Here is a 16512-nt window from a genome sequence, read left to right on the forward strand (position 1 = left end):
ACTTTCACCATTACTATTCAACATAGTTTTGGAAGTTTTGGCCACAGCAATCAGAGCAGAAAAAGAAATAAAAGGAATCCAAATTGGAAAAGAAGAAGTAAAACTCTCACTGTTTGCAGATGACATGATCCTCTACATAGAAAACCCTAAAGACTCCACCAGAAAATTACTAGAACTAATCAATGATTATAGTAAAGTTGCAGGATATCAAATCAACACACAGAAATCCCTTGCATTTCTGTACACTAATAATGAGAAAACTGAAAGAGAAATTAAGGAAACAATTCCATTCACCATTGCAACAGAAAGAATAAAATACTTAGGAATATATCTACCTAAAGAAACTAAAGACCTATATATAGAAAACTATAAAACACTGGTGAAAGAAATCAAAGAGGACACTAATAGATGGAAAAATATACCATGTTCATGGATTGGAAGAATCAATATAGTGAAAATGAGTATACTACCCAAAGCAATTTATAGATTCAATGCAATCCATATCAAGCTACCAATGGTATTCTTCACAGAGCTAGAACAAATAATTTCACAATTTATATGGAAATACAAAAAACCTCGAATAGCCAAAGCGATCTTGAGAAAGAAGAATGGAACTGGAGGAATCAACCTACCCGACTTCAGGCTCTACTACAAAGCCACAGTTGTCAAGACAGTATGGTACTGGCACAAAGACAGAAATATAGATCAATGGAACAAAATAGAAAGCCCAGAGATAAATCCATGCACATATGGACACCTTATCTTTGACAAAGGAGGCAAGAATATACAATGGATTAAAGACAATCTCTTTAACAAGTGGTGCTGGGAAAACTGGTCAACCATTTGTAAAAGAATGAAACTAGAACACTTTCTAACACCATACACAAAAATAAACTCAAAATGGATTAAAGATCTCATCGTAAGACCAGAAACTATAAAACTCCTAGAGGAGAACGTAGGCAAAACACTCTCCGACATACATCACAGCAGGATCCTCTATGACCCACCTTTCAGAATATTGGAAATAAAAGCAAAAATAAACAAATGGGACCTAATTAAAATTAAAAGCTTCTGCACAACAAAGGAAACTATAAGCTAGGTGAAAAGACAGCCTTCAGAATGGGAGAAAATAATAGCAAATGAAGCAACGGACAAACAACTAATCTCAAAAATATACAAGCAACTCCTACAGCTCAACTCCAGAAAAATAAATGACCCAATCAAAAAATGGGCCAAAGAACCATCCCTTCTTTCTCATTAATTATCTATCCCTTTTTCTATTTACCTTTATTTTTTCATGTTTCTTCCACAGCCCCCAGTCCCTCTGGCTTATTTTCTGTGTGTGCGCACAGCAACTGTGTTTCTGCCTCTGCTTTTCATTGACTCTGTTTTCTCTCTGATTCCATCTCTCTGTGGGCTTTGACCATGATAATCTTACAGCGTTTGGTGTGACCTTGCACGTGGGCTTGAAAATACAGCATGAGAACTCATGAAACACACAACATACAGGAGCTGGCGTTTGGCTCCGTCACCAGGGACCTTGGTGTCCTGGGGCACAGTGTGGCTCAACCACCTGGAACGAAGCCACATCTGAGTGAACACAGTATCTGTGCCTCACCCGGGGCATGGGGACACAGGGCTCCTGGGGAAACAGCCTGAGACAGACCAACCTGGTCATGAAGTCCTGGGTAGATACATGGTGTATCCTTGGGTTCTTTGAGTAAAGAAGAGAGTGTAGAGTTAAAATGGAAACCAGGCTCCTAAACTGTTTCTGGTCTCTGAGCAAAGTCAGGGTGGAAAGGCACCCTCTCTGCTACCTTTCTGTCTGTGTCTCTTACTTCACTCTTTATCTCCATCTCTGAGTTCCTCTCTCTCAGCCCCTGCCTCTGTCTTCTCTGTCATAACAGGTGGTCTATACTTGCTTCTCCTCTATCTTTGCCTCTCGGATGCAACTCTCACCAAGTCAGTTTCTCTCCATGAAAAGCACCCTTCTCTCATCTCCCACACCACCACCTGGGGCTTCCACGTCCTGGTACATCCAGTCTGTATGCCAGCTCTTGACATTCTCACCTGTGATCACCATGTCCAGAGGGTCACTGAGGGGCTGACCACTCAGAGTGGGAGAGATCGAAAGCACAGAACATCTGCAGGAAAACCTCCTCGTCTCAAGGTCACCTGCTTACCAACCTTAGTTCCACATGCGGTTTCATTTCCCTTGGAATGGGACGTAGCAATCGTAGATTTGGGATTTTAGGATGCGGGCATCACGGGGCACCATCATTCTGCCCACTGTGGGACCCAATCTCCTCTGTTAAATATCCTTTTATTTAGAATGCCTGGAGCACTTCCTGTCGTTTTGACTGGACCCTGACTCACACTCCCACCGGAAATCTCTGGGGTCTGGGGGACTCGGACAATGGGTGGCCTCTCTGGAAGAGAGCTCTCTGGCCTGTGATCACAATCTCCAGGGTTCACTGGGTTTTGATCACGCAGGGGGAGATGACTGTAGTGACCATGACACCTGTAGGTCCCCACGTGTGCTTCGGTCATGGGGTCCATGACGAAGTCCTTCCAGAATATGATGCCCTGGAGCTCAGCGACAACAGTTCTGTCACCCTTGTGCAGCCTGAAGCTGTCAAATCCGAGAGGGGAGTGACACCAGAGAGTCACATGCTGTCTTTGAGGAATCACAGGGCTTGGACAGGCTGACAGGGAGGGCTTGTAGTGATCACCTGGGGGGAAAGAATGCATGGTTTACAGTAGAAAATGGGGAACCCCTTCCTCTCACTGGGCTCAGATGACCCACCCTTTCCCATATCTTTAAGACTCCTTTTCAAACCAGGGGAACCCATGCTCCATGGAGATTCCCACACCACAGAGGCATAGCACACCCTACATGAAAAACATCTGCTGAGAATTTTGAGAGTGTGTGTGTGCTCAGCCATGTCTGTGACCCCATGGACTGTAGCCCACCAGGCTCCTCTGTGCATGGGGATTCTCCAGGCAAGAATACTGAAGTGGGTTGCCATTTCCTTCTCCAGAGGATCTTCCAACCCCAAGATTGGACCCACATCTTCTGCAGCACCTGCAGTGCAGGCAGGTTATTCACCACTGAGCTACCCGGGAAGCCTGAGAATTTTGAGTGTCAATTAACAGATTCTTCCTGGATGTTGATAATGTAAAATTTGTTTTATAAAACAAGACGGAGTAGACACCCAATGGAAAAACAACCTGTGTGAGTGAAATGATGTCAGCTCACATGAGAAACACAGGACATGATGGAGCCTGTGCTAGATTAGAACCTTCTGGAATCTCAGGGGGCAGGACATAGATTCTCGTCTTCTTCTGAATGGAGGGCAGCAGCAGTTCTCTGCAATGCCTATCCATGGAACTGCTGGAGAGCTTGAGTCATCACCTTGTCCTCCAAGGGTCTGTGGTTCCTGGCCCTGCTGCCTTCCCTCAGTCTACAGATAACACCAGTCCCTCACAGTCACCCCAGCTGTGAGCATCACAGTCTCCTGTAGGTGCCCATAGGGCTTGGCTCAGCAGAAGGAAGAGTATCTGGGGGAGGGTCTCTGGGCCAGAACTGGGGGCTAGATTTCCCTGAAAGTGTTAGTCAACCAGTCGTGTCTGACTTCTTGTGACCCCATGGGCTATAGCCCACCAGACTCCTGTATCCATGGAATTGTCTAGGCAAGAATACGGGAGTGGCTTGCCATTTCCTTCTCCAGGGGATCTTCCTGACTCAGGTATCAAGCCCAGGTCTCCCTCACTGCAAGCAGACTCTTTACCATCAAAGCCACCTTGGGCTCCCATTTTCTACTTCCAAAAGACCACCCTCATATGGTTATGACTTCCCATGGTTGACCCATCACCCTACCTTCTGTACCATCTCCCTTCTTATTACAAGAGAGTCTTACTTGAGGAGGATGGCAACCACAGTTTGGGGGAAAGACTCACCCTCTTGTGCCCAGATGCTCTGGATCAAGAAGAAACCTGGAAAGAAAGACTCATGATGGATGATCCATCTCATGTCAGACCTGGCCTTCTACTCCCCCAGCCTGTTCTATGGGCCTTGTCGGCAAGGATGTTGCTCGGCCTTGATGAACCCAACCATCAAGGTCCACTTTGCCCCTGTGGAGGCAGGGCTCTCTGTTAAGGTGAACCCAGTGCTCCAGGTCAATATTTGCACCAGGCTTCATTCTGTTCCAGGACTCAACAAGACATGTCAGGCTGACGATGGCAGACAGCATGGCGCTGCTCCTAATGATCAGGAGGCAGCAGCTCTGCAGATCTGAAGAGTACACAGGATGTTATGATGACACCCAAACTAACATCGTGTGCAAGCTGACCACAGGACGGAAAGGTGACTCACACAGGCTCTTCGTACCTTAAAAAAGGCAGTGTGTGGGGGTCATGGCTGAAGGAGGAATTGGGCTTCCTGGAAAATGTTAAGTCCAGTGCTGTCTCTTCAGATTGTTTAACAAACTTGAACCACAACCTCTGACCCAACCCACCTTTGGCCACGTTTTCAAGTTTACCAAAAATGTATGCCTCAATATCTAATCTGTGACGACCTTGAGGCACTGAATTATTTTCTGTTTTCATTCTTGATATGATTTTCATAGAATTTCTTATTTCATTCCTATATTAAAAAATTTCCAAGCATTATATTTTATCTTTAATGTTCAACCATCTCTATGACATCCACAGTAAAAATGTCTTTATTTAAAATGCTAATTTCATGATTTTTAAAAATTTATGGATTTTCCTATATTGTATTTTCTTTTCCCTGTATGTGTGCACTGCCAATTTCCTTGAACATGTAACAATTTGTAAAAATTTATGAATAGTTGGCTTACCATATTATATTAGCTACAGGTGTATTACATAGTGATTCAGTATTTTCATAGATTACACACAGTACAAAATATTATAAAATATTGACTATATTCCCTGTGCCAGACATTATAGCCCTGTGACTTATTTATTTTATAAATAATTGCTGTTGGTATTTCTTAATCCAGTCTACATACTTTGCTGCCCCTCACACCTACCCCTCTCCCCTCTGGTAACCACTAGTTTCTTCTTTGAATCTGTGAGCCTGATTCTCTTTTGTTATATTTGTTCGTCTATTTTTATTTTCTTAATACTTGTTTTTGTTTATCTGGCTGCGTCAGATCTGAGATACGTGGTATCCTTTTAGTTGTAGCTTGTGGGATCTAGTTCTCTGACCAGGGATTGAACCTGGACCCCCTGCATTGCAAACCCAGAGTCTTAGTCACTGGACCATCACAGAAATCACTATTTTGATTTTTAGATTCCACATAGAAGTGAAAATATACAGCATTTCTCTTTCCCTGTCTGACTTATTTCACTAAGCATAATGACCTCCAAGTCAATCCATGTTCTCAACAGTCAGGATTTTGTTCTTTTTAGAAAGCTGAGGGGGTTCTCTGGTGGCACAGTTGTAAAGAATCTGCCTATCATTGCAAGAGACCTGATAGACCTGAGTTCGATGGGTAGAGAAGGTCCCCTGGAGAAAGGAATGGAAACTGATTCCAGTATTTTTGCCTGGAGAATCCCATGCACACAGGAGCCTGGGCGGCTACAGACCATGGGTCGCAAAAATGACCGAGTTGACTTAGCATGCATGTATTCAGCCTATTATGGTTACTGGCACCATACTGGCTATCTCAGAGTATACTTCATCTTTTTGTTTTGCCAACTAACATTATTATTTTTCCATGGAAAGCATTTTATTTTAAATATAACGGTGTGCACATGTTAATCCCAAACTCCCAAACTATCTGTCCCGCCACTCCTCCCCTCTGGTAACTCTAAGTTTGTTCTCTAAGTCTACAAGTCTGTTTCAGTCTTGTAAATAAGTTTACCCTTGTAAAATGTTACTGAATAGAGGGGTTTACTTTTATTCATTTTGTTTTATTTTAAACTGAATAATTTGAAGAGTCAACTGGCAAACTTTTTATGCTTTATTGGAATTGTAGAAAAAGTAGGGTGACCATGATAAGCTACCTAGTATGAGCGATTGATTATAGCATCTCCCCAAAAGGTGAGATAGTTACAATAGAGTCCCAGAATAGCCAGGAGATCATTAAGAGGTGGTGGGATTTTTGAAGACGATACTGTAATTCTTGGACTCCACTCCTCACCTCAGAGCTGCTGGGCTGCTTTGGAGGAGAAGGAACCCCTTTAACAAGAGATCTAGGTCCTTGATTTGTAAGACTCTGTGTGCTCAGAGGATGGGGCCAATTCAGGGCTCAGCATGGTCTTGGTTTGCATCGAATTCCTCATAAATAATGGGCTCAGTGGAGGGGTGCACGGGCCTCAGGGGAGTGGGAGTGAACCGTCTCTCAGAGAGGGTCCCGAGGTCCAAGTGAGCGTATATCACATCTTCTACTGCAGAGTCCTGAGAGGAGAGAGGTGAGAATGATGGACTGAGATATGATTTTCAAAGGCTGGGATATTGGGCGTTGGAAGGGCTCAGACAATGGCAAGGGTTTGGGCTGGGAGGACTCACCTCGCCATTCACTGTTCTGTCTTCCATGGGCTCTCCTTCCATGATGGCAACATCTGCAAATGGAAGAGAGTCAAGGCTCTTCAGGGTGGAGGCAGTTATTCCAGGCCTCCATAACTTTGATAGTTACATCAAAGCCAAAAAAAGGCAGGGGTGTGCCCCAGGTTGCTGAGCCTGTCTACTCCACTAAATGAAAACAAAACAAAACAAAACATTCCATAAACAAGCCCAGCCATTCACAGTCTGTCTCAGGATTCTGTGCAAACCCACGGACCCATCCTACGTCTTCTGTTATAGACCATCCTCTTCTACATATCAGCAGATTCCCAAGACCATGTAGGGGAGAAAAATGGATGGTTGTACTGGAAGGGAAGAACAGGGCTTGAAATGTCCCTGGTGGCCCAGAAATTAAGAGTCAACCTTCCAGTTCAGGGAGCGTAGGTTCTATCCCTGGTGGGAGAATTGAGATCCCAAATGCCTTGAAGCAAGTATCCTCAATGATGCAACTGCTGAGCCCGTGAGCTCTGGAGCCTTGAACTGCACCCCAGCACCACAATGAGGATCCCCCATGCTGCAGCCAAGACCTGATGCAGCCAAGAATAAATCAACACATAGTTTCATAAAAAATAACAGGGTTCCATGGGCCTCTGGAAGATGTTCCATCAGGGATTACAACAACGGAAATCAGTTTTTAACCTACAAGAAGTGAAAACGCAATTCTCTGCTATGAGCCCACTCCCCCTGGGTCAGATGATGCTGAGCTCACCCCCTTCAGACTTACGATTTTGGGTAGAAAACCAGTGACAGACAAGAGCAGCGAGGATGATGCTGGTAGAGGTGAAGGCTATGATGAGCCCAAGGAAAATGTACCATGTGCAGGAGTGTGCTTGAGGAAGCTGTGCTTCTGCCAACAAGCCAAGGGAAGAAGGTCTGGTTATTCATTGCATACACCCTGCCCCTACACACAGGAGTTATTGTTTCCTTGTGTCAAAGTGCGTCAGCATCTGTCAACCTGATCAGTTATGGCCTCCACTTCCCAGGAGGTACCAAAGCATCCAGGAGAGATGCTAGCAGTGGATGAAGTAAGGAGGCCACGCAAGACCAGCTGAGGTCTGAAACAAGGTCTCCCAGGCACCAATGCAGTTTTTCTCTGCTGCCCCATATGACAAGACCTTGTGTTTTTGAATGAATGTGACCCTTTAATCCACAATACATTTTGCCCTCCATCCACATAGATCTCGAATGGAAACTCATGAAGTTATGACACTTTTATTTCTGACCTGTGGAATGCTTAGTTCACAAAAACTAAGAGGAATAACACATATATAAGGCGCTCCCTAAAATTCTCTGCTTGCCCCGCCATCCATCCCCAAAGATCCTGGTGGAGGGAGGGTTAGCATCTCCCTTAAGCATGGGGTTAGGTCACTCTGATCCACTGTCTTCAATTTAGAAATTCCCAGTCACAGAGCATGAGAAGCTCAATGTCCCCTCTGGTTCTAGGCAGACCACAGTCTTAAATCCTGACATGACAGGGACATTGAGGAGCCCAAAGTCACAGAGCTGGGAGGTGGCAAGCCAACACTCACACAGGACCCCTCTGTCTTCTCATAAATTTACTGAGATAGGAGACCATCTTGTTTACCTTCTGAGGTGTGTGGTTCCATGGTTGATGGGCAAGTACTTGTAGTGGATCCTTGGGGAAAAAAAGAGAGAAGGGATGAACAGTAACCTTCCTCATACTAACTGAAGGAGGAATGTTGTTTCTGGAAGGTTGACCTCCTGCCTGCCTTTGACTCTGTCATCCCTCAGAGCACTGACGGTGGAGGGGAGAGCTTCTGGTCCCTCCCTGTGAATGAGTTGAGTAGACCCTCCATCCTGGAGAAGGGATGGTGGAAGGAGGCAGGAAAGATATGCCTGGTGGTGAAAGACAGCTGTAAGCAAGAGACACTCTCTCTGCTCCAGGAATGAGTATTTATGCTCCTTAATTGGGAAATCACCTGTATGTCAGAGATGCTTCTGGGAAAACTTTAAGAGCAAGTGGCCAATGCAATCTCTGATCTTCCCAAATGAGACTAGCCTCTCCTCCTGGGTCTACTCTGACCCTTTTCCTTATTTGCATGGATAGACAGGACTCTGATGTGGAGCATCCATACAGGAGGTGAAAGAGGGTTGAGATGCCATATACGATCTGTGTTCCTCTCTGGTTCTCATTGCCTCCGTTTCTCCAGAAGCCCAAAGGTTCCCCTAACACCAGCATGGAGCCCTTGATATAGAGCTCATCATACAGTAACATGTTATGCAAAAACCCAAATGGACTTTTTGCCCAGTACAATCTCATTTTCTATATTGTAAAGCACAGGACTCTTCATGGGTTCTCCAGGCAAGAGTACTGGAATGGGTTGCCACTTTTAACTCCAGGGGACCACATTTTGTCAGGACTCTTCACTATGATCCTTCAGGCTTGGGTGACCCTGCATGACTGGCTCATAGCTTCAGTAAGGTACGAAAGGCCCCTTCACCACTTAAGGCTGTGATCCATGTGGAAGAGATAGTGAAGGACAGAGGAGTACGTCATGCTGCAGTCCACAAGGTGGCAAAGGGTTGGACAACATAGCGACTGAACAGGAACAACAAAGCATGGGCCAGGAAGAGGTTTCTCACCTGTGACAGACAGGAACAGTGGGTCGCTGGAGTCTGACCACGAGTAGGGAGAGCCAGTGAAAGAGCCATAGCACCTGTAGATCCCGCTGTGGGCCGGGATCCCAGGACCCAGAGGGAACTCTGCCTGGAGGGCTCCGCGGTGGCCCCGCCCTCCAGCGAGCAGTCGCCCAAGGTCCTCACCCTCCATGAGCAGATGGAACTGGTCAAAGGCTCTCTCGGAGCTGCAGACCAAGGTCACGTTCTCTCTTGACCTCACCACGGGGCCCCCCTGGGCTGAGAGAGAGGGTTTCTTGGATCGACCTGGAAGGAGGAGACCTTGACCTTAGAGCACAAAATAACTCTAGTCCTAAGTATAGTACTAACCGGAAGTGTGCAACAAGAGAAGCACTGCAATGAGAAGGCCGCCTACCGCCAGGAGAGAAAGCCCCACTAAGGGAGACCCAGCACAGGGAAAAATAGAGAAATAACTTTAAAAATGGAGTGTCATTTAATATCCTTTTTAAAAGAAAGAATATATGTATATGAATAACTGAATCACTCTGTTGTACAAAAGGAATTAACAACATCTGAAATCAACTAAACTTCAACAAACATAAATAAGATAAAATAAATTTTAAAAATCAACCAGATGTGTGGTTCTCTTGAAATAAATGGAACCTACTAACTACTGCTGGAGACCATCAGAAAACATGGCATTGACCCAGAAGACGAGATAATGGAGTGAAAATTGCCAGAATCTCACAGGATCTTGGACCACCTCTTTCTGAGGGCATGTTCAGCACTGCCCTGCCCACCCCCAGGGGCTGGAAGGGACTCCTTAGCGGGGAGGGTTGGAGGGATATCTCCCCATCTCTTTCTGCAGAAGGACAGTTAAGCCACGAGGCTGAGCAACTTCAGGGTGTTGACATTCAACTCGATCACACAAGGGCCAGACTGCAAGGGCATCTGGTACCACAGTGTGCTGCTGACAGAGGAAGGGAGCTCTGACATGAAAGCAGGAAATCAACCCCTCAACCAACCATCATTGGCTGCCTGAGCCGGGGAATTGCCCGGGTCCCTGCTCTGGTACATTTTTCTCTGTTGGTCGTCTATCACGTTCTTGCTCCTTCACTCTGTCACCGGCTGTGTCTTCTCCTTAGCACATGGCACAGTCTCTGTTCTCTTTTCCCTTTCGTGTTCACACCTCCTCTCTCTGGTTTGTTCCCTCTCTCGAGTTTGTGAGTGTCGCCACACGCCTGTCATTCTCTCCCGGGACTGATGCTGGACTGGACACCAGACTTTCTGTGACACAGAGAGCAGAAGGGACTGGTCTGGCCACACTCACCTGTGATGATAATGTCCACAGGGTCGCTGGGGGCTGACCACTCATAGGGGGAGCTGCTGAGTGAGCTGTAGCATCTGTAGGTGCCCGCACTTGCCAAAGTCATAGGGCCAATGACAAAGTCAGCTGGGGCATGCCCACTAGTGAGCATCTCTCCACGTCTCTGGAAATGCCCTGTGCTGCTTTCCTGGTGCAGGATAAACTTGTCACACACCACCGGTGAGTGACAGCGGAGGGTCACATTCTCTCCCACCTGCACGAGGGGTCCTGGGTGGGCTGAGATGGAGGGTTTTGTGAACACACCTAGGAGCAAAGAGGTTGTGAGCTTCAGTGAGTCACCCCACCTTGGCCATTCCCCTGACATCTGAAGGTGTAAAACTCCTCCCCATTTGCCAGAGGAGCCAGTTACCCTTCCTGTGTGTTTTGTGGCATTCTCTTTAGCCTTGTACTCAGGCTCTGGCTCATGTTTTTCCTTCTGTCTCATGTTTCTCTTTGCTCAAGACCTCCAGCCTCCTCTGTGCTCATGCTAAGCTCTTTAGCTGTTGGACCTGCTCCTGGGTTCATGCATGCTTACTCAGTCACTTCAGCTGAGTCCAACTCTGTGCAACTCCATGGACTGTAGCCAGCCAGGCTCCTCTGCCCATGGGATTCTCCAGTTGAGAATACTGAGTGGGTGGCCATGCTCTCAGCTTCATCCCATCCCTAATATGCGTGGTGGGGGCTGGGGTGGGTCTGAGGATGATACCCTGGCTCCTTTCACACTCATCTAGAATGTGGGTGATGACTGCAGGACGTTGGGGTGGAGGTGGAGAAAAGGGAACATTTCCCCACCTGTGACCCCACCTCATGTCTCTGGAGACATTCCTGGGACTCCTCCCTGGGGCTTCAGCTCCTTCATATGGGATTACAGCTCTCTACTGGGTGGCAGGTGCTGGATCAGGGTCGTGCCCCATCCTCCCTGCTGGCAGGCAGTGGCAGCATCCTGTCTAACTCATGCCTAGGGAGGCTCCTCCTTCCTGAGCTGGGGCACCCCATCCCTCTATTTGACACCCTGAGTTTAAACTCTCAGAGTGGGTTCTCTTTCCTGGTTCGGTCCTGGCTGGGAATCCTGAGGAAGTTTTCGGCTGCACTGGGACGTGGACCTAGGGAAGGGTTGCCTGCAGGCACGCCTGTACCCGGCTGGGCTGCACCCCTCCTACCTGTGACCACAATCTGCAGGGGATCACTGCGTGCAGACCGGTAGGCTCCAGAACACGTATAGGACCCGGCATGTTCTCTGGTCACAGGGCCAAGGGTGAACTTGTTGAAATAATATCCCTGGAACTGAGGCAAACCCCTTCTCCCATCTGTTTTGAACAGTATGAATCTCTTAAGTGGAGAACGGGAGTGACACCGAAGAGTCACAGTCTGTCCTAAGGGAACCACGGGGCTTGGCCAGGCGGACAAAGACAGCTTCACATATTCACCTAGGAGAGAAGGAGACACAGGCTTTGAGAAGAAAATGGGAACAGTCAGCTCTCCCCACTGCTCTCGTGGGTGGGCTTCCCCTTTAATTCTTTGAACTCTCCTCCCCTAAAATGCATCACCCTGATGCTCAAGGACACCTGGGGCTTGGGGACAGACAGAGACACAGTCAATCCAGGATGGACATCATGGAAATTCTCAGGACATGAATCACTCTTTGGGTTGACAAAATGTTGAAAACCTTTCTCTCAAAACACAAAACACCTGGGGATTCCTGGGCAGTCCAGTGGTTAGGACTTGGCACTTTCTCTGCCAAGGGCCCAAGTTGATCCCTGATCAGGGAACTAAGATCTCGGATCTCGCAAGCTGCATGATGAAGGCAAATAAAACATCACAGAAAAACTGATGCATGGACAAGAAGCGAAAGGACTTCCCTGTTGCATTTGTTGTAGCTCAAAATGGTAAAGAATCTTCCTGCAAAGAAGGAGACCAGGGTTCAGTCCCTGAGATGGCAAGATCCCGTGGATAAGGAAATGGCAACCACCTCCATATTCTTGCCTGGAGAATTTCATGGACAGAGGAGCCTGGTGAGCTACAGTCCATGGGGTAGAAAGGAGTCAGACTCGACCGACTAACACTAAAACAACTAAGCAGTGAAAAAGGCACTTGACTAAAAAGAAGTAAACCTTGAACCTCACTCCTTTGTTAGCTAACCTACAATCACACATAAAATGTGGGACAAGGTCAAGGTGGCCCTGCCTGATGACCAGACCCTTCCCTGGGGTCAGGACTAGCAGGCAGTCCTGCAGACCCTGTTGTTAAGGGCTGGTTGGAGGTGCCAGGAGCCAGCTTGTAGGGGAGGGTCTGTGGGCTGCAGCCTCTTGCTCCCCTCTCATGATAGAAATGGCACACAGTGGGCCTAGCTTCCAGCTCCCAGACTTCACACTGTGCCTTCAGGTCCAGAGTCCAGAGCTGGGCTAACCTCTGGGGAGAGTGAAGATGAGTATCAAGGCCAATAGGAGGACCTGGGATCCACAGGGCATGCAGCTCTCACTGTACTGACAGGTGTCTCACCCCAGCCCCCAGTGTCATCTGCATCAGCCCCAAGTGCTCTGTTGAACAGAGAAATAAGGGATGGGGAGGACTCACCTACAGTTGCCCAGATCCTCAGACTCACACAGAATCCTAGAAAGAAAAGCATGTCAGAGATTGCTTGTCCTGATGGACCCCATGCTCCCTGCACCCTCATCCAGAGAACCTGGTCAGTGGTGTGAGGACCTCCCAATTTCAACCATAACCCTCTCTGACTGTGTCTTTCTGGACTCACCGAGACTCAGGAGGCTGAAGAGTGTGGGGCGCATGGCTCTGCTTCTTTGAGACAGGAGGCACAACTGAGCAAAGCTGACAGAGTCACAGGATGCGGAAGCGGGCGGTGTTGATACAGTCTGCCTGGGTCATGTCACATGGGAAGATAGCCAGCCTCTTCTCACTCCAGGGATGGAACTCTGACTTGAGCCGCATCATGGAGCACGGCTCATGACCAAATCATCAATTTTTGTTTCCCTAAACACTGTAAACCTAAGAGGATTCAGACAGATCTTGCTGCCTTAGGAAGTAGAAATGGTGCTTCAGTGTATACCATGCAGGATGCTTTTCCCAAGCTCATGATAAATCTCATTAACCTTAACTCTTCAAAGAAGAGAAATCACATGTTCCCACCTCATATGTCAGGCTCAGTGCAGGTTGCCAATTAAAGACTCATTAATGGAGACTTTTATTCTGCATTCTTATGAAAGGACCAGACATGCATATTATGGCTCTTTGAAAATATGAAAAAATTCTATATTATAATGTATGTGATTAAGAAACTAACTGTGTTAGTTTCAGATGTACAACAAAGTGAATCAGTGATACAGATACATGCATCTATTGCTTTTCAAATTCTTTTCCCACTTAGGTAGTTATAGAATATTAAGTAGAAAATCTGTTTTATACAGGAGGTCCCTGTGGTTATGCATTTTTAATATAGCCGTGTGTATATGTAAGACCCAAACTTCCAATCTAACCTCCCCCTAACACTATCCCCCCTGGTAACTGTAAGTTCATTCTCTGTGAGTCTGTTTTGTAAATAAGTTCATTTTTTTAGATGTCACAAATAAATGATACCATGTGATATTTGTCTTTCTCTGACTCTTCCTCATCTGAAATTATTTCATGACTCTGAGTGGAAACTTTGCACACACAACACTCTCTCTGTCTCTCTCTCTTCCTCCCTTTCCAATCCAAGGACCACACATGTACACAAGATAACGTGTGTAAAGGTGACTGTGGTGTTTTTATGGGAGGGGGCTTTGTTCTGCCTGAAAAGGTGGACCACCTTGCTTCCTAGATACTCAGATGAACACAAAATATGTCAAGTAGGGACTTCCACACTCCAGAATGCTTGAGTGAGGGGCATGTCCAGAACAATCAACTCCAAAGTGGGACAAAATGGCCCAGCTGTTTCAGGACTCCAAGGGCAGACACACAGCCAGTTCAGCTGTTGTTCATAGACAGGAAAGAGCCTCAGTAAGGGCAGCAATCCCACACCATTTTACTGGGGGTGAGGGTCGTTAAGATTAGTGATGCTTTGTAAGTAATAAATCTGGTCTCCTCTTGATCATTATGTATGTAATGGAGTAACAGTACAATCGCACTTCTTAAAATTTCCTTTTATTTACTTAATATTGTTTTTCAGAATTGACCTGCATTATTTGTCCTTTCTGTTTGTGCATTATTACTGCCATGTAATGTTTCATTGCAGATATAGATAACACAAATTTTTAAAAATTAAAACAAATTATTGAAGTATAGTCCATTTCTGCTGTACAGCAAATTGATTCAGCTTGACATATATATTCTTTTCCAATATGATTTATGCCAAGATGCTGAATAAAATTCCCTGTGGCATACTGTAGGACCTCATTATTGATCCATTCTATGTATAAATAGATTTCATCTGCTAATCCCAAGCTCCCAGTGCTTCATTCCTTGGCAAGTACAAGCCTGTTCTCTATGTCTGTGAGTCTGTTCCTGTTTCATTGATATGTTCCTTTTAGATTCCACATATGGGTGATATGACATAAAATTGTCTTTCTCTTTCTGTCTACTTCACTTAATATGTTAATCTCCACGTTCTTCCATGCTGCTGTAAATGGCATGATTTCATTTTTTAAATGTCTGAGTGGTATTCATTTAAATGTCTGAGACAATTAGACAATTAGGCTGTTTCCATGTCTTGGCTATTGTAAGTTTTGCTGCTATGAACATAGGGGTGCATGAATCATTTCAAGGTATAGTTTTTTCGAGATATATGCTCGGGATTGGAATTGTTGGATCATATGGAAACTCTGTTTTTACTTTTTTTGAGGAACTTCCATACTGTTTTCTACAGTGGCTGCACCAGTTTCCAGTCCCCTCAACAGTGTAAGAGGGTTTCCCTCTTCTCCACACCCTCTCCAGCATGTTATTCATCAACTGTCTAATGATGGCTATTCTGATCGGTTTGAGGTGGTACCTCCTTGCAGTGTCGATTTGCCTCTCTACTAATGAGCAATGCTGAGCATCTTTTCATATGCCTGTTGGCCATCTGCGTATCTTCTTTTAAACCACAGATATCAATTGTGAGAGTGACGTCTATGGATTTTGTCTAAAATGAATGACACCTCTGCTAATCTCATGAATGTGTTCTGAGTCCAACCTCAGATTGTTTGTCAAGGGACAGAGTGATGAGGTCCTCAGGAAAGGAATAGTGACTTTATTTGGAAAGCCAGCAGACCAATGAGATTGTGAACTTGTGCCCCAAAGAATCATCTTACCTGAGTTAGATGGGCTTTTTTGGGAGTGAGAGGGATGGTCCAACAGTGTTTACTGAATGCAAAATAACCCTAGCCCATGGGGAAGAAAATTCCAAGGAGAAGAGGGAACAATACAGATTAAATACCCACACATGAACTCACACTTTCACACTTACACACACACACACATACACTAAAAGAGGAGGAGGTGCTGATGGTTGTTGCAGTGTTTTAATTAACTAATTAATGGCTGTGCTGGGTCATCAATCTGCGCACAGGCTTTCTCTATTTGCAGGAAGTGGGGCTGCTCTTTGCTGTGTGCAGGGTCTCTCATCACCGTGGCTTCTCTAGTTGTGGAGCACCCTGCTCTAGGCACATGGGCTTGTGGCCCATGGGCTGAACTGCCCCGAGGCATGTGGAATCTTCCCATTCCCGGGATCGGGCCCATGTCCCCACATAGGCAGGCAGATTCTCAACCAGTGGACCACCAGGGAAGTCCTGTTGCAAGCTTTGTTTCCCCTTAATTCATTAATGTTTAAATTTAAATTTATTTATTTTAATTAGAGGCTAATTACTTTACAATATTGTACTGGTTTTGCCATACATTAACATGAATCTGCCACGGGTGTACACGTGTTCCCAATCCTAAACCCCACTCCCACCTCCCTCCCCATACCACCCCTCTGGGTCAT

At 46.0% G+C, this 16512-nt stretch overlaps 1 protein-coding gene across 2 annotated transcripts in view; it reads right to left on the reverse strand.

Moving 5' to 3' along the window:
* Positions 1 to 5979: 5979 nt before the first annotated feature.
* The window catches only part of LOC139177222 (putative killer cell immunoglobulin-like receptor like protein KIR3DP1), a 42521-nt gene continuing 31988 nt past the window's right edge, over positions 5980 to 16512 (reverse strand). The window contains exons 1-9 of one of the 2 annotated variants that reach the window (XM_070771783.1): positions 13312 to 13393; positions 13134 to 13169; positions 11720 to 11986; positions 10524 to 10823; positions 9200 to 9499; positions 8181 to 8231; positions 7320 to 7442; positions 6542 to 6594; positions 5980 to 6430 (exon numbers count right to left, since the gene is read on the reverse strand). In XM_070771783.1, the coding sequence (XP_070627884.1) occupies positions 6275 to 6430; positions 6542 to 6594; positions 7320 to 7442; positions 8181 to 8231; positions 9200 to 9499; positions 10524 to 10823; positions 11720 to 11986; positions 13134 to 13169; positions 13312 to 13345 (1320 nt within the window). In that variant the 5' untranslated portion in view covers positions 13346 to 13393 and the 3' untranslated portion in view covers positions 5980 to 6274. Of the gene's footprint in view, positions 6431 to 6541; positions 6595 to 7319; positions 7443 to 8180; positions 8232 to 9199; positions 9500 to 10523; positions 10824 to 11719; positions 11987 to 13133; positions 13170 to 13311; positions 13394 to 16512 lie in introns of those variants that run through there. The other variant, XM_070771784.1, reaches the window with a different exon arrangement.

The sequence above is a fragment of the Bos indicus genome, chromosome 18 (genome assembly GCF_029378745.1).
Source record: "Bos indicus isolate NIAB-ARS_2022 breed Sahiwal x Tharparkar chromosome 18, NIAB-ARS_B.indTharparkar_mat_pri_1.0, whole genome shotgun sequence".
Classification (NCBI taxonomy): domain Eukaryota; kingdom Metazoa; phylum Chordata; class Mammalia; order Artiodactyla; family Bovidae; genus Bos; species Bos indicus.